Genomic DNA, 18,624 nt, shown 5'->3' with positions numbered 1-18,624 from the left:
TTACAGACAAAATAGGTATTGTACAATATTAACTTACAATTTCAAAAGGATACATTATTCATAATTGCAAAATACAATAAGTAACAGCGATTAAGTCTCAAGTCAAATATACAATCAAGAAATACAACAAACAAAAGATAAATAAGTAAATAAAATAATAATAAAAATAAGTAAAATAAATAAATGAATAATATTTATGTAAAAGTAAGTCCTTGCAAGGGGTGAAGGAGCTAAAGTGCACTTTATGTTTAAATCGCATGTATTTTAATGAGAACGAGCTGGGTCGTCATCATCACGGGACAACACTCCCGCAAAACATGATCAATTTGTCTGAAAACAGATTAGATCCAGTCCGGTCGGACGACGGAGATTTTATGTTTAATTTACAAGAACTAAACGCGTTTTATCGCATTCATCAAGGTTAAAGTGACACCGTGAGTATCACTGAATTTGGAAGCGGACTATATGTAAATATGATGTGAAATGTGATGCTGTGACTTTATCACTGATCATGATAAACAGTGTTGTGAAAACCCAGGATGGGTAGTAGTTCAAGCTCATGTATGTTAGAAATGAACTGTTGTCATGGAAGGAGCTTCTTTTAACATTATATCAAAGAAGCTTTTACAAGGATTTTTTTTTTTTTTTTTAAGTGTGTGAAAGTGCATCTGTGCAGATCTGCAATACTATGTGGACTATACAATACGCTAAAACTATTAAAATACTATGTCTACCAGTACCAGGAATAAATAACAACATTGTTATTTGTTAGTTAAGTGTGTGTCACAGTGCTGATTTATTTAAAAAGGACTTGATATTAGTAAAGCTAAATTGTCACTTGCTTTTAGAGTGAATAAACATACTCTTTCCAGATGGCATCTATTACTGTTTGAAATCCAAAGTAAGATTTTAAATAAGTGGTTTTCAGGCAATATGCCTTCTTGAGTAGGCCTATGCAATGAGTTTGACTATTTAAGAAAAGAAAGAGAAAGAAATAAGAAATGAAGGGAAGACGGAAAATTTAAGAGTATCAGTGAATTATCTGACAGAGAGCAAGTACATGTCAGTAAAGCATGGAGGAAAATACAGCAAAAACACAGGATGACAGTGAAAATACAAAAAGAGGTGGAGACATTTTGAAGGGCTTCTACACCACCTTCCATTGAGGGGGATCAAACACACACACACACACACTCAAAACCATTTTATCTGTGCTCAAAATCAAACAATGCTTTCAGATCATACACACACGAGTCAATATTATAAACACTACAGATCAGAAATGGAGAACACAGTATCCAAAGCATGCAGTTACAGAAAAAAACGTATATTGTAACAAAGTAAACAAATTGTGCAATTACGTTAAAAAAGTATAGTAATGACAACTTACACTAGTAAGGTGAATATATTCAATACTGTATGCACTAAAAATATAGTATACTGAATATTGTATAGTATTGAATGTCTGTATATTCAGCACTTACATACTGTGAAAATATATAACTGCAAAAGCCCAAAATGCTAAAATACTAATGCTTTACAGAAACACATTTCTGTCACGAACGAAACATGGGATGTTTTGTCAAAAATAAAGTTTATTGAATTATCAACAAAGATGTTATGATATTTTTTGGTTCAATGTATATTCAAACTAACAAAAGTGGACATGCACTGTTGCACTCTATAGAGTATGGAAGCTTGTTTCCGCCACTGAATAATAAATAAATAATAATAATTGCGACTTATTATCTCACAATTCTGACTTTTTTTCTCACAATTGCGAGATATGAAGTCAGAATTCTGAGAAATAAAGTTGCAATTTTGAGAAATAAAGTCGCAATTGTGAGATATAAAGTCGCAATTCTGAGAAATAAAGTCGCAATTGTGAGATATAAAGTCGCAATTCTGAGAAATGAAGTCGCAATTCTGAGAAATAAAGTCGCAATTGTGAGATATAAAGTCGCAATTCTGAGAAATAAAGTCGCAATTGTGAGATATAAAGTCGCAATTGTGAGATATAAAGTCGCAATATAAAGTCGCAATTGTGAGATATAAAGTCGCAATTGTGAGATATAAAGTCGCAATTCTGAGAAATGAAGTCGCAATTCTGAGAAATAAAGTCACAATTCTGATATATAAAGTCGCAATTGTGAGATATAAAGTCGCAATTCTGAGAAATAAAGTCGCAATTGTGAGATATAAAGTCGCAATTGTGAGATATAAAGTCGCAATTGTGAGATATAAAGTCGCAATTGTGAGATATAAAGTCGTAATTCTGAGATATATAGTCGCAATTCTGAGAAATAAAGTCGCAATTGTGAGATATAAAGTCGCAATTGCGAGATATAAAGTCGCAATTCTGATAAATAAAGTCGCAATTCTGAGATATAAAGTCAGAATTGCATGATATAAAGTCGCAATTGCGTTGTATAAAGTCAGAATTGTGAGATATAAACTATTGTGAGGAAAAAAAATATATATCTCACAATTCTGAGAAAAGGTGTCAGAATTGCGAGAAAAAAAGTCAGAATTCTGAGTATGGAAGCTTGTTTCCGCCACAAAATAAAACATTTTAAAAGATAATTGCGACTTTATATCTCGCAATTCTGACTTTATAAGACGCAATTGCGACTTTATTTCACGCAATTCTGACTTTATATCTCGCAATTCTGAGAAATAAAGTCAGTATTGCGAGATGTAAAGTCAGAATTGCATGAAATAAAGTCGCAATTGCGTCATAAAGTCAGAATTCTGACTTTTTTTTCGCAATTGCGACTTTATATCACGCAATTCTGACTTTATAACACATAATTGCGGGTTTATATCTCTCAATTCTGACATCTTTTCTCAGAATTGTGAGATATTAAGTCCAATTCTAAGGGAAAAAAATACTTTTTTTTTTTTACCTCAGAATAGTTTATATCTCACAATTCTGACTTTATAAAACGCAATTGCGACTTTATATCATGCAATTCTGACTTTATATCTCCCAATTGCGACTTTATTTCTCAGAATTGCGACTTTATATCTCGCAATTGCGACTTTATATCTCAGAATTGCGACTTTATTTCTCACAATTCTGACTTGCAATTGTGAGAAAAAAAGTCACAATTCTGACTTGATATATCGCAATTGTGAGAAAAAAAGTCAGAATTGTGAGATAAAAAGTCACAATTATTATTATTTATTTATTATTCAGTGGCGGAAACAAGCTTCCACAATAGAGTGATGCAGTGATGATGGTTTTTTTTTTGTAGACCAACCTAGAAGTTCACATTATCTTGGTTCCCTCAACAAAAACCTAATAAAAATGTTCCATTTGCTTTTGGATTATTGCAAAAAATAAGCTAAGTAGCGAGCCAGTATGACCCCCTTGGGTTCCTTGTTCCCTATATCACTCAGGCCAAAATACTTATACAGAGTCTGTGGGCGAAACAGAGGGAGTGGGATGACCCACTACTGCCAAATGACATTCTTGAAACATGACATGATTGGCAAAGAGAACTGCCACATCTAACTCAAATCAAATTACCCCGGTGCTATGTGAGTTCCCAGATGGACTCCCTTATTGTAATCGGCAAGTACGTATCTTCAGCGATGCCTCTGAAGGGGCCTATGGGTCCGTAGAATACCTGCGCACAGAGGAGGCAAGGGTAAGTGTTGATGTAGCTTTTCTCACAGCCAGGTCAGACTGACTCACCTACAGTCCTGACACGGCTTCAGTCAGAATCCTGGCAGTTTCTGGGTTCAGAGCTGGACTGGCTCTCCTGAGAGCAGTTTGTGGTCGCTGAGGAAGAGACAGCTGTAGATGTGTGCTTAAACCTCACAGGTGCCACAGTCAGCAGAGGCAGTGGTACATGCCTCTGGACACATGATATGCCTGTCAGATGTAGGCCATGGATCGAATTCATCTGTTGGTAGGTTAACAATAGAAAGCGATTCAATTATTGACATGTTTTTCATCATAAGCTAGTCTAGATTTATATGATTAGATTTTGCCTAATTCTTATTGACTTGTTGGTCCAAATGGGCCATCCGTGCGATGCATCTGCGTTTCTCGTCCGTCGAAGCTTGCTTGGCGTCCCAGACTTTTCTCACACTCTGTTGGAAATGGTCAAGTATGGTTAAGTAAATTAAATATTAGCATTGTAATTTTACAGTCGTAAAATTTAATTATTCATGTTTGCAAAATAAAATTATTTTATAACCACCAAATTGTGCAGTCCTACAAACAAGCATAGCAAACCTGGATTTTTGCAATTTTATCCGAAAAATCGCAGTAGTAGAAACCTCACAACACACGCGCCTGTCGGTGATTGGTTGGAACACTATTAATTTTGGTTTTGGGTGATGTTGATACCAAGTGTTTTTGTGTGCAGATCTCAGAGCCTAGGCTGCCTACAGAGACGCGTTTTTTTGACGGCATGCTTATGGGGCGGGCAGCTAGCGGATCGTTAGGAAATATTAGATGAATGTGATCATTTATGTTTGGGCCTGAAATCGCTGATACCACCTTTAATGTACTATTCATTGCCTCTGAATGTTGTTTTAGAATGTTACAAGTTGTGGAGGAATTCCTCTCGGGGCAAACATAAAACAAACACAACAAATCTAAAGGCTATGCACATTAGCATGTTTAAACTTTCATTCATTTGATCTAATTAGATCTAACCTAATAAAATATTTCAACTCAGATCAATATTTCGAGTCTAATTATTTACCTATGTGGCAAATAGCCATGTAATAACCGGGATAATGTACAACCAGCCAGTTATCTCAGAATAAACCCACTTCAAGGCTGTTGCAAGACCCCTCCGCGTCGGAGGTTTATTCTGAGATAACAACCGGCTGGATGTACCTTACATAACATGGTCATTTGCCATCACTGACAACTTAAAGGCACAATATGTCATTTTATATTATCAATAAATCAATATTAGGCATGGTCCTTACAATAAATCAAGAAAACAAGATTTAAACAGTTGCTCACCTGTCTAATTAAACAAATAATATATTAAAGCGTCTTTGGTGTTTCAATGGTTTCTACAAAATAAAACCGGAAATCGAGGGTAACGGGAGAGGCGGCGCACGGACAAGGCCCGTGTGCTGCCCTGCGTCTCAATGTCCATACTATCCATTCTAAACATCCTAAACAGTATGTGAGTTTAAAATAAGTGTGTTCCAAAGCATATTATGTTGAAAAGAGATTGCCAGAAGTCCCTGGATGGTCTACTATTTTCAGTGTATTTTCGAAGTGTGGATCCATGCACACTCTTAAGGCTAATATTGCCCACAAGCACAACCCATTGCGCTTTGGAGGAGGAATTACAAACATGAGTAACAAGTGTTACAAAACTACAAAACATGGCGGATATGTGCGACCGGCGGTGAGAGGTTTAGATAACGGTTTAACTGACTAATCAAAGTTTAACCTGATAATATATATACAGTATATATATATATATATATATATATATATATATATATATACAGTATATATATATATATATATATATACAGTATATATATATATATATATATATACAGTATATATATATATATATATATATATATATATATATATATATATATATATATATATATATATATATATATTAATGTTATCCGTGTTTTATTTTTCTTCTGCAATAACAATGTGGGCTTTTATAAAGATCCGTTTGGCCATTGACTTTTAAATGCATCATTATGCATTAATATGAAGAGAGTCTCTGCGACTGCATTTCTCTCCGATTCGGTAGGAAATGAATTAATCCAAAAATATTACACATTGTGCCTTTAAACCTCTATTGTACAGTGTTGTCTCCAGGCAACAAAGTCTATTTTAGTTTATTTTTTAATAAAATGAGAGACCCATTTATTGGTCAAACATATCTCAGGGGCAAATTTTTCACTAATTTGCGTCCAGTTAATCACCCAGAAAAATATGAGTGCACCCTCACTGGTAAGTAAAGAAGTATTTTCAAGAACTTTATATTATCTATCATCAAATGTAATAGAGGACATAACAAAATACTGTGTTATCTCAAGGCAACATTGTACCATAATTCGAATCACATAAGGCCACATACCAGACATACTAATTTAAATGATTTAAATGATAATTATAAACATTTGGTATCTCTAAAATGCCCTGAATGTGCTCTAAGTGCGCTTTCACACTTGGTTCGATTGCCTGTTCCGAACCCGAGTTTGATTGCTCCCCCTACATTTTCACCACATACATAATTACAGGGAGTGATTTAAAATTGTATTGTGATTTTAAAGATTCATTGTTCTACTTACCTGTATGATGATTGGAAATGCTTTGGCAATAGCCTACATTGAAACAATCGTCATGCCAATAAATTAATTGAACTGAAGAGAAATGAGAGCGTAGAATGCCTCTTAATTCTGATGCATCCTCGAAATGACTCTCACAATGGGTGATTAAACCGCATTTTTGTTGACTTTTAATAAAGATTTGGTTTTACAACAGATTGTGGAGCTTGTGTTTTTCTCTGTTCTCCTATCCACGTTTATAACGACACAAAACCATATAGTTCAAATAGCAGATTTTAGTAGATCTAAGCTGTGGTTAGATCTGATGACCTCTTAAGGTCAATGGGGAACAGAAAACCCGCTACTTCACATTCTCATACATTATCCAAAACTGTTTTAAATTTTTACTTAAAGGCAACAGGGTTTAAGCAAACCCATAATTCTAGTGCACATGTTCCCCCTTGTAACTGAATATGCAAACACGGGAAAGATGTGGCAATGATGGTAAAAAGAGGCAATTTATTTAATAATCTTAGATCTCAAACTAATTATTGCTTCACAATATCAACCCATGCAATCCATTACAAGTAAGATTGCAGAGACCAGGTAAAACCCACAGAAAAATGCAAAGTGTGTTTATTTTTTTATTTAGCATCAAAAGAAAATCTTGAATATGAACTGTTTCGTATTCATGTGTCTAATGTATTAGTAGGCTACAATTGCCTCATATGTGACAAATAATAGCTGTGCTACTCTTTGACTATTGCAAACTTTTAAGAAATCTTAATTTTCCCCATTTTGAGTTCAACCTCGTTTTCAGGCAGACAATGACAATATATAATCAAATCAATCTTTATTGGCAATTCGACACGGACAACCCATCTACCCTACCAAAATACACATGCATGCGCAGTTTCTAAGCAAGTCTTTTCACAATTACAGTTAAACACATACTTGGAGAATTATTTCCAACAGGAAGGGATGTTGGTGCACATTAAAGTGAAACTAAAATATCAGAGGGCCTTTCATTGACAGCCCCCCCTCCATTGGTAACCTGCTGTTGATCCTGTGAAACCTGAGACTTTCTGGGGTTGTGTGCATGGGGAACATTATCAAAACCTTCATTTACCAATATCCTGCTTTGCAAATTGTGCTCAAAACGACTGTATATACATACGTTACTTACAATGAATTTGGAAATTCTAATGTAAGACAAATGTAAAACTAGCCTGTATATTTGAAAAGATCCATATTAATTAGTTTTGCAGCAGAATAAACCTCACATAAGACATTTACATCACAAAATGAGGGCATCGAGGATGGACAGACAGCAAATTTTGATAATGGGGGGAAAAAACCCCAATAAACTTCAGTCTATGTAATAAACTGTGCAAGATCTGAATCTACCCTGAAACCCCAAAAAACTGCTTTACTATTTTACAATTGATCCTTCAGGTCAAAAAACGGCACTAAATGCAGCATGAAGTTAACAACAACATATGATATTGTTTTGTATAACACAACATACCATTAGTTAATAATAATAATTAAAAAAACACTCCTCCAAATGTAAGCATATCCATCAGAATACAATCTTGCATACTTGTCCTTAAAGGACTTTGGTCATACACAGAAAGTTTTCTTTGATGAATGATATAAGAAGTCCATATAGTATGTACTGTGTGAACTATTGTGATTCTTTAACAAAAGCCTGACACAAAAGAACACTGTCGTGTCTTGTCTGTACATCAGAGCAGAGCAGTATTGCTATAAATGCTACAGCTTTTTTAACATGTTACCTCATTAACTGAGGATGTCAGTCAAAATATCATATTAACATAAATGCATGTCGCAGATTTCACAGGTGCAAAAGCAAGGCATCAGAGTGTTCTCTACAACTACCTACTCACAATCTATCTAAAAATAATGACCTAAATGGGTGCCCTTGTTCAAAAAACAAAAATGACTTATTCATTTTGTTAACACACTACAAGGCAGAAGCTCCTTTGAGATAAACTGATATGGAGTCGCGTTGGTTTGTTTTACACTATTGAAAAGTTAAATAAATGCCAGACTATCAACCATTTTAAAAACACCACACACAAAAAGAAAACTCCCTCGTCACAATAGTCTGTTTCGCGCAGAACAACTCCATTGTGATTCTGAACAATCGGTTCAGAAAAGGTCTTGTAGGCCGGTTGAGGACAAGGGCATATTGTCAATGAATTTCACTTGCATGGAACAAGGGCCGCAGGATTGACACCCTTGGACAATGATGTCAACATGAGATTCACCCAGCCTACGATGGCTCCGAGAAGTAACGTTCCAGAGGTTTAGTGGAGCTCGCATCACATAATATAAACCTTCTCGGCCTGGGAAAAGTTGAAAACCTCTTTGGTCCTGGGGCATACCACCTTGTCATCTTGACGAATGGACAAGAGAGACTGAAAACCAGAGGCAAGGAAATGTAAATCACTATATATACAGCATTGCTAACAGCATAATATTGGGCTGCACAATTATTAAAAAATAATAATTCAGGTGCTTGTTTGCAGGTGTACACAATTGTTTGTGGGGCCAAAAAAAATGTGATTATATTCATATATTATTACTTCTACAAAAAAACTAAATAAAATTATTAATAGTAATATTTCACTGTAAAATAAAAAAATATATATAAATAAAAAATAATATAATCCTTTTATTTTACATTACAATTGTAAAATTACAAAACTAATATTTAAGGCTGCCTTAATTTCTTCATTTTTAAATGTTAAACCACCAAACTTCTTATTTGACGGAAAACCGCAGGAAGGCCTAACACCGTGTCCTAACTACATGCGATGCGATAAGATTCCAGCATCAGGCAGTGTGTCTGTCCACACTAGACGCCACTGTGAGACGCCACAACGTCAATCAAAAATCACAGCCAATCAGAACAGCGCGTGGAGGTTGTCTTGCGGCAAGTGCACAGCACTAGAGAGTAATCTTGACGGCACTCGCAAGAAAATGGATAAGTAGCTACATAATCAAATTCACAAATATTACACCATTTAAAAAATACACAGGCTACCGAGTTACTAAAACAATCTTTGTCAAATAATACACTTGTTTGTTTACAGTTTTAACGTTCTTGTTTTCATTTGTTTCATTTCAAGATCTGAGGTGAATTATCCATTGTTGCTTTTACAGCTACAAAGCTGGAGCACTAAATGATATACAAAGTCACATTTCACGCTTTTAACATTAAATAAAGCACATAGACAGTACCTCAGATTATCATTGCCACACTTTGTGTTTGTTGTTCCAGCGCGACATCGCAGAAAAATAGAAACCGTTTCTAAAATTGAATCGTCGCGTGTAGTTAGGACACGGTGTTAAAGCTTCTCTTCTGCTGATAAGCATTTCTCATTTCAAGTATAGGAAGATGACTGGCACATGTTGTATTTCCAAATGCATAAATGTCAATGCTTAAATGTTTTAAAGGAGAACTTGGTAACTTTTTTAACTTAATACAACTGTCTAGAAATCATTTGGATGGTTAAACAACCTGTTCTGGTGATATTGGTGACTTTCCCCGCTCCCCCCAGCGTTCCCAGGCGGAAAACCAACCTTGCAACTTGGGGACTACCGTCCCGGCAAAATAGAAATTGGAAGTCTCGTGAGAAGCGAGAGCGAGAACGAGAATGAGCGCGAAACACGAATTGCTTTATGGCAATTCAACATAAACACACACGCATGTATGATGTATTACCAGATTACCCACCTCGGTAGTCAGACATAGCTCCACACGATACAGTTGGCTTGCTCCGATCAAAACAAGCGCACATGAGCAGCGGTAGAGAGGGGGAGGAGGCCGCCGCAAGTGAGTTTTTTACGACCGTGTTGTGACATATACGCCCCCCCAAAGCTGTAGGGGGAGCTCGTGGGGAAAACATGCGACAACAAAAGGGAAAATCAGTGAAGAAGTGACTAGAGTTCGCTAGAATTGCCGAGTTCTCCTTTAAGTAACCCAAAAAGACGAATTTCGTGTGGAGCAGCGTTCACTGTGAACCAATCCGCCCCGAGATGCTGCAATCACAGGTGGAAAAGGAGCTGCGCAGTGCCACGCTTTACTCTGAAACACGCAGCGCAGATATTTAAATAAATCGCAGCCTTTGAAATTTGATAATCGCATTTTGAATATCTTTGTGCAGCCCTGGCATTGAACAATTACAGCATATATACATTGAATAGGAAAATGACACAAAATTAGCTTCAAAACTCACATTGTATCCATAAACATAGCCATTAGGCAGCATCATGGGTGGGTTGTTCTCATTCATGACCTCGCCAGAGATTTTGCACACCAGCCTTGAGTTTGCACAGTGGGCCATGGGAAGAGGTTGAGCCAATTTGTTCAGCGACTTACTGCAGACAGGGCAGTCTGGGTTTTTGGAAGTGCCATCCTCTTTATAACACTGCCTGTAAACTTGGAATTAAGGTCAACGACTATTCAGTTAAACCAAAAGAGTACCATTTACAGTCACTTAAAAACAATGACCTTTCTATTGTCATCTAGCCAAAAATACTGTTAAAATCGCTGCATTACTCAGAATCGGTTGAATAAATGACCTGCTGGACATGCAACCTGAAAACCCTAAGGATGATGAACATTAATGCAGAGAGGATACGGGGTTTTGATGGCGGACAGCCCTGCCTGCAGGGTAATGGTAAACACAGAGTTGTTCCCCAGCTGGTGTAATCTGTAGTTGTCATATCTGAATTGCTGGATCAGCATTTTCCAGCGAGCTGGATCCAAAAGATCCTGGGAGGAAAGACAAAAAAAGAAAAAGTTGCAGACCACTGAACTGCATATTCAGAAACATTAAACGATCAATATCAGAACAGTTTCAGATAATATAGGTGCAGAAATGTAATTTACCTTGTATGGTGAGATGTGCGTATCTGAGGGAAACGCCAGCATGCCCATCACTTGCCGTACCTCATCCAACTGCCCTCCTTCTGCTTGGCTGAAGTGTTTGCGTGCATGTCTAAAATGAGATTCATTTTTATTTCATAACATCAACAAATACGTATGATCTACATTCATGTTTAACAATAAATTACAGTAATTCAGTTAAATGTCTGTCTCATACCTTACTGCGTCCATTCGTTTGTTTTGTCGAATGAGTTCAATAAATTCCTGGATCCTTAAACTGAACTCCAAACAGCTCTGGGAACAAGAACATATTTCAATAAAACTGAATAAACTTTACCTTTCAAATTGCATCGACAAAACATCTCTGAAATGAAAACACAGACTGCAACGAATATATCCACAAAACATAATGACAGTAAAAACTGGGAGAAAAACAAACCCAGCATCTTACTTTCATTTTCCGTAAGCGAGACTTGTTATCGTGGCACCAAGCCAGACAGGTAGCCGTTTCCTGACGTTCAAGAGATTCTTCAACCTCTTTTGCAGTAAGAAACATTTCTATGTTCACCAAATCCTACAAAGACAAAACACAGCCAATATGAGAACCAACTTTAAACCCTTCCACGACGCACAGGAGAAGTGGAGACGCACCTCAATCCCACTTTGTCTGGCTAGCTTGACTGCGGTGTTGTAATAGCCACATCGTAGTAAGTGTTCCACCATCATGCGGTCCATGCGCTTCTTCTTCCAAACGTTGGCGCTGGCCGGCTGGTCGCTGCTATGTTCCTTCAGGTGCTCTATGCGTCGCTTGCATAACTTAGCGCTCTCATCTTCTGCTTGGATAGACTCAGCTGCCTATCAGATAAGAAACCCTTTCACTCTTTAGTGTGAATCAGTAAAACTGAACTAATTCAACATGATGGCGCCTCAGCATACCTTTCTCTTGAGGGCGCTGAGCTTCTCAACCACCCCATCCAGGAGAGAGACTACGGTATCCACCACTGGAAAGTTACTGAGCGTTTTCTCCAGCTCTGCCACCACCATCGTCACGTGACTGGTCTCCCGGTCTATATTCTTTTGAGCTGCACGGAAGCGCTTGTTCAAGGTTTCATAAGGAACCTATTGAGGTAAATAAACAACAGAATTTCATCAGTAGGCACAATTTCGGCTAGCGTCTTTGTATGTTGCTTGGTAATATTAATCTTCACGACAATAATTCAAAAAGCACCTCATACACCATTCCATTTCTCTCTCTCTCGAATCGCTAAAGGTTTAGTTCACCCGATAAATTACATTCTAGTATTCTAGTCATCATTAAAATCCTGTGATTTGAGCATTGAAATGTCCAGTGGATCCATAGGAAGCAAATATTCTTGACTCGTAAGATTCAGAATTAGCTAAATAAGTAGTTCCATCTGAGAGAGGTCATAAAGATGGACATGATCACTAGGCCAGAATGAACAGCTCTGGAAGAGGCAGAGATGCATAAAACTTCAACCTTATTTCTCAGGATCCACCAGTTTATTTTGATCAGGCCATCTGTCACCTTACAACCAGGGCAGATAAGTAGTATTAAGATGTTTTAGAGTAGAAAACTCCCTACATCAGTCAATGCTATTACTGAAGCTATAAACCTTAATTGGATTATTAATTTTTGGCAGTGAGAAGTGAAAGGTCCTCAATGCAGGCCAGAATTCATGCAAAAAAGCACTGATGCATAAATCAGCTCACAACTAGGCCAAAAACAAAATTATACAGAATCAAATATTTCATTTCAATAAACAATTTTAAGATATGGATTTATTTCATTATCAAACAATCAACATATCATGCATGCCTATAACTTAAACCCCTAATTACTGGGGTGCCACTGAAGTGCCTTGAATCACGCAGCATTATTCAATGTGTTGACGTAATTTCCACTGAAACAGGAAGACAGGGCGGGACATAGAGCAGCTCCTTCTCTTTTTAAATAGCCAATAGCGTTTCGTTCAGGCCTATATCACAACTATATGTCAAAGTCATGGGGACTTTAGGTTCAGTTCGGTAAAGTCTCAGTTTCCTCCTAACCTCAAACTGTTTCTCCTCCTAACCTCCTCCATATCGCTTTAAAATACTGCATTCAGTGCAGAATTCAAATGGGTCCGATATGCTTTGTGGTCTGCGCCGACTGGCGTATATGATCCGCTCTGTGCTCTCGTATCTCTGGACCGGAGCAGACTGTGTGCGAGCTACGCTGATTCAGTGACCGTGAAATTAGTCTTCATTCACACCAATAGAAAGCATTTACTTTCGGAATCCTTCCCTATCCCCTATTTAGTGCACTACGTGTCACTCATCATGTACAAAATAGTAAATGTGTGGTAAATGTGTGAACAAGTGACGATTTTAGCCGCAGCTTCAGCATCTATTTATAATGTAGGGGGCGGAGCTTCAGATTCTAGAGAGCATTTGATTGGACAGAAAAACTTCCATTTTGATTTCATGGGGACTTTAAAACCTTACATTACAACTGTCACAAACACGAGTAAAGTAAAAAGCCTAGTTTACATAATAAATAATAGTTTAGCATTCAAATACTTCGCGAATATGGAAACTGTTGGATTCGTGCCGAACGAGAGGGAGGCTGGGTTTAATATCAGTTTCGCTTGAATGATTGATTCATAAATCATCTTACATTTCAATCAACAATTTTAAGATATTGATTTCTTTATCAAACAATAGATGATAAACTACTGTTCCATTATGCCTATAACTTAAACTCATAATTAAAACCTTACATTACAACTGTCAAAAAGATACATGTATCCATTAGAGCTCTATTCTGTTACACAAATTGCTTGTCTGAATAGGTGTTCATTTTAATGATCTTTGACCCTCTAAAATATTCAGTACCTTACAAAAAGAGCTACCTCATTCATTCTTCAACCAATGTGTCTTAAGATTTTGCACACGGAAAAAAAACCTGTGGCTAGTTTACATGGTAAGATCATGATGCAACGATTAAGAAGGTACTGGAAATCATTCCCAATGCAGCAAGACAAGCTCAGATGCAACATGCCCTTGACACAGCAGTGAAGACCATATATTATTGACATTCAGTGCGCGTGTACATAAACAGGCGTCATTTTACAGGAGATCAATGAACTAAATCACGTTGCAAAGCATTCAACTCATCATTAAACAATGAAAGGAATCGATTAACAGACAAATCGACGCTATCAATCGGGAAAACCCAGTGACGCAGAGAACAAAGGTGCTGTGTGCCAACCATTAAATAATAAGCCCCTCATCGAGAATCAACACCTGAGCTATAACCTGCTAAGATCTGCCACTGATCAACGCAACACGATGCGATATGATCCTAATATAGAGCATAAATCGCTTGCATACCGAGCTCTGGTCACCATTGGCATGTGTCTATTCCTCCAGCATTTATATAGAGACACGAAAATCATGCTGTGTCTAGATCATATTTTCAGACGACAGCGTTCAAAACGAAGTACTCGATTATACAATAGCTAAACAACCGATTACGATTCGTGTCACTATCCACATCGCTAATGGTTCTCGTCAATCTGCATCGGTTGCACTAGTGGACAAACCTGTGATGGGATATTACTGCGCCTGCCTAATAATAAAACAAGACTGTCGGAACGCAAGAGTGTCGCGGATCAGCGGTGACATTATTCGACTTATTATTGCTCTGCTTTATAGATCCATCGGTTTATAACTGTACACAGACGATGTCACAGCCCGACTGTTTGCGATCACTCCGGTGAGATGTGTTTGTGTGAGACTTGTTTTGCTAAGTTGCCTAGCTCTAGAGCTAACCAGTTAACTGTATAAATGCAGACACATACTTTCATCTGATCGATCATTTCCGTTTTGATGATCGGTTATGGAGGTCATATAGCGCTATAGAGAATCTGTTCAGTTGCACGATTAGAGTATTGAGAGGAAAGGCTTGACAGACCTTTAAAGTTGGATATTCTTGCACCTTTAGGGCCATAGAGAGTTGAGCTGCTGTCTCCTGCACCGCCATCTTGCTTTGGGGAAACTGTGGAGCGTTTGTTCGTCTTCTTCTCGGCGTTGGTCTTCACTGCGGCAACGAAGCTAGACTGGACATTACTGCCTCCTTGTGTGGCGGTGCATAGATGTGTCCTGAAAGGGTTAGTAAGTTCACCCAAAAAATTAAAATACTGTCATTATTTCCTCACCATCGTGTAGTTATAAGGGACCGTTCACACAGAACGGCGGTTTTCCCATTCCACTGCGCTACTTTTCCTTTTTTCTATGTAAACACGAGCTAGACGGACGTTTTTTTTTAAAGAATATAAATTAAACATTTACAAATTATGAGAATTAGGCTACATGACACTGAATAAAGGAAAAGAGTTACAAACAGATAGGCTAATGTTTTTAAGGCTTTTTTATTCACAGACAACTTAATTGAAAATAAGTATTTTTCAAGTTCTTTCACAAATACAAGAAAGAGAGGTTTAGCATTTAGATATTTAGGATTTATGAATATGGAATTTTGCTAGTAACAAGATCAGATTAATCACATAAAAATGACCTTTTTTAGATTGGTCAAAATCAACAAAGCCTAGGACCGCATCCTTCCAATACAACACACATTCATTAGATTTCAGACCTAATAAATCCTAAAACATCTTGCCAAAACATTTTCGTAAATGGACAATACCAAAAAAGATGAACTACAGTTTCGCCAGAGATGTCACAGAAAGAGCAACTGGAGGAAATATCCTTTTTGAACTTTTTCATGTATTGATTTGCAGGGCTGCATTTATGAATTATTTTAAAAGAAATCTCTCACTTTATTGGTTAAAAAAAAAGAGATGTGGAAGCATCCACACTTTTTTCCCAACATATGTTACCAACTGCATTATTCCAGTAAGCGGTCACAGGCGGTAAAGTTACAATGTCTTGCTGAAATAGTGAACGGACTGATCTATTATTGTTTTTGTAAGGAAAAGCAAAGCACAATTTGCCAACAGAAGTATTGACCAAACTCAAAGAGACTGGAAGTAGAGATTGAGTTCCTCTCAATAAAGCAAGAGCACCTGATGGGATTGAACCCATAACTAATGAAAATTCTTTGGGAGAAACAGGAAATTGAAAATGATCTAGAAATTCCTTATATGAAAACAACAATCCTTGAGAATTAATTAATTGACTGACTAACAAGATATTTTTATCAAACCAATTCCGAAAAAATATAGATTTATTCTTGTATAAAATATTACAGTTATGCCAAATAAAATATTTATGAGGTGAAAAGTTGTGCTTAAATATCAAAGACCAAGCCAAAAGAGACTGCCTATGAAAAGCAGATAATATTGCTGGTAATTTTTCACTTTTGTAGTTACATAACAGAAGAAAATCCAGACCACCAAATTGAGAAAAAATATAATTAGGAATAAAACTCCATAAAGACGCTGGGTTCTTTCTAAACTGTTTCAACCAATTAATTTTAAAGGTATAGTTTAAAGTACTAAAATCGAATAAATATTAAGACCGAGCTAGACGGACGTGTTTGATGGTTGCTCGCGTCAGTGACATCATGGGTGTTTCCATAGACAGTAAAAGAAATGGACACAGCGACCCCATTGGATTAAACGGAGAAAAGTGAAGTCAATTAGAAGCACTCACTTCCTGATGGCTGACCGTACTGCGCAGACTCAAACTGAGCTTGACGACGTAGATGTGACGTGAGCAACCCGTCTGTCTTCTAGTAGCTGTGCCAAGAGAAATCTGAATCATTCCCTTCCGAAACTTGCAGAGACGGAGAGTGTGAGTAGGAGGTGTCCATAAGCTTGGAGCAGGAGAAACTTTTGCTAAGTATTCTGATTAATTATTTTGTCATTTTGCCTCCACGTCCCCCCGATTGCCCGCAAGCTTCTTCTCCTGTCTATACGGTAATTTCTCTACTGTGCGACAGAGAGTCGTGTGGTTATGACGCAATCGTTAGCCTATTTTTTACAAAAACTGCTTCCACAGGGCCATAACGTAAGATAAAGTAATGGAGTCTTTAAACGCCTCAGATGTAAAGTTATTCGCTGTCAAAGTGACACCAAAATGAATGGGAGTCAATGGAATGCTAACAGCAGGTGATGGTCTGCTTATCGATGGTGGCACCCAGGGAAGCTTCAATGTTTTCTGAAACATTACTCCCCTGGGGTGTTTCTCAAACGGAAGGCTGCATCCTACCGAGACCACGCCCTTCCTAGTCCAGTCTTTCTAATGTTTGTAAGCTAGTGTCCTCCTCAGCCATTAAACCTTAGTCATTCTAAGGTTTAATGGCTGAGGAGGACACTAGCTTACAAACATTAGAAAGAAGGTCTAGTAAAAGAAGAGCCTCTTTTTTACAGGTGTTCCCGCCCCACGGTCATTGCACGAAAATACTATTAATACTTAATTTTGGAAAAATACTTTTTATTACAAATCTTTGTATTAACTGGCTTTCTACTAATGCAATACAGTGAATGACAGCCATCTTCGGTCTCCCAGTGGCTTCGCCTACATTATTGTCAGTTTAGTGTTAGTGATTCATTTACAGCAAAACATAAGATAATTCTTGTCCGAAAACAATATTTTTGTCTTACATTTCATATTAAACTCAGACGAGCTCATTACTGACTCGTTTTCCGTCAGTTTATTTTCGTCAATTGGAATGTGTGCAAAGGATTGTGGGTGATTTAAGGCCGTGAAGGATACATGCAATGCATCCTTCAAAACAGGCCGAATGAAGGACTCGAAATGAAGGTTGCCTTCCAAGGATCCATTGTCAGGTATTAATGGACGACGGCGAGGCGTGAACCGTCCAACGCGCAGCGGAGGGCATTAACCCGCTTATACCATGGTCACTTGCCAAATAACAAATTTTTAAAACATTAGTTTATATTTTAATTAGTTTTTCAATCAAAATCTAAAGTTTTTACAAACAATAACTTGGTTTCCCTGGTTACGCCTGACGGTTTATTTAGCAACCGGAGATATTTATAGTCCGCTCGATTTATAGTCCGTACAGATGCTTTGACTGCCTGTTGCTATGGTTACTCACAGCTGATGTAGCCAGCGCATTTATTTATTAATTTCGAACGGTAAACAGTCAGTTTCACCAGAACTCCTTTACTAGGTGTCCTCTATCACTTTTTAATGGACACCCTGCAGCCAATCAGAATCGAGTATTCACCCAGACCATGGTATAAATTGAAAGCCTTCAGCGATGTAGGATGCAGCCTTCCGTTTAAGAAACACCCAATGGCATCGTTCCACTCCACTTTTAGACTCGCATTTGCAAACTTCCCTAAGCACTTCCCCTCAGAGGAATACCTGCCGCCATTTTGAGGTACATGCCACTTCGTGAAGTGGACGAGTGAAGTTTATATGGACAGACC

The 18,624-nt window shown here is 37.5% G+C and overlaps 1 protein-coding gene across 3 annotated transcripts; it reads right to left on the bottom strand.

Moving 5' to 3' along the window:
- Positions 1-7,117: 7,117 nt before the first annotated feature.
- Positions 7,118-15,263, bottom strand: maea (macrophage erythroblast attacher, E3 ubiquitin ligase). Of its 3 annotated transcripts, none has more exons than XM_081382860.1 (9): positions 15,177-15,263; positions 12,137-12,319; positions 11,852-12,055; positions 11,652-11,774; positions 11,418-11,494; positions 11,204-11,312; positions 10,953-11,086; positions 10,548-10,743; positions 7,118-8,723 (listed from the first exon to the last, which is right to left on the bottom strand). In XM_081382860.1, the coding sequence occupies exons 1-9, from the start codon at positions 15,243-15,245 to the stop codon at positions 8,628-8,630; spliced, it is 1,191 nt and encodes a 396-aa protein (XP_081238986.1). In that variant the 5' UTR covers positions 15,246-15,263; the 3' UTR covers positions 7,118-8,627. The 3 variants fall into 3 exon arrangements, with proteins under 3 accessions (XP_081238986.1, XP_081238988.1, XP_081238987.1); XM_081382862.1 differs by lacking the exon at positions 15,177-15,263 and adding an exon at positions 14,594-14,794; XM_081382861.1 differs by lacking the exon at positions 15,177-15,263 and adding an exon at positions 12,429-12,464.
- Between the last annotated feature and the right edge of the window lie 3,361 nt (positions 15,264-18,624).

This window comes from Scardinius erythrophthalmus (assembly GCF_964197995.2).
Source record: "Scardinius erythrophthalmus genome assembly, chromosome: 13".
Taxonomy (NCBI): Eukaryota; Metazoa; Chordata; class Actinopteri; order Cypriniformes; family Leuciscidae; genus Scardinius; species Scardinius erythrophthalmus.
This window is presented reverse-complemented; position numbering and strand designations above follow the sequence as displayed.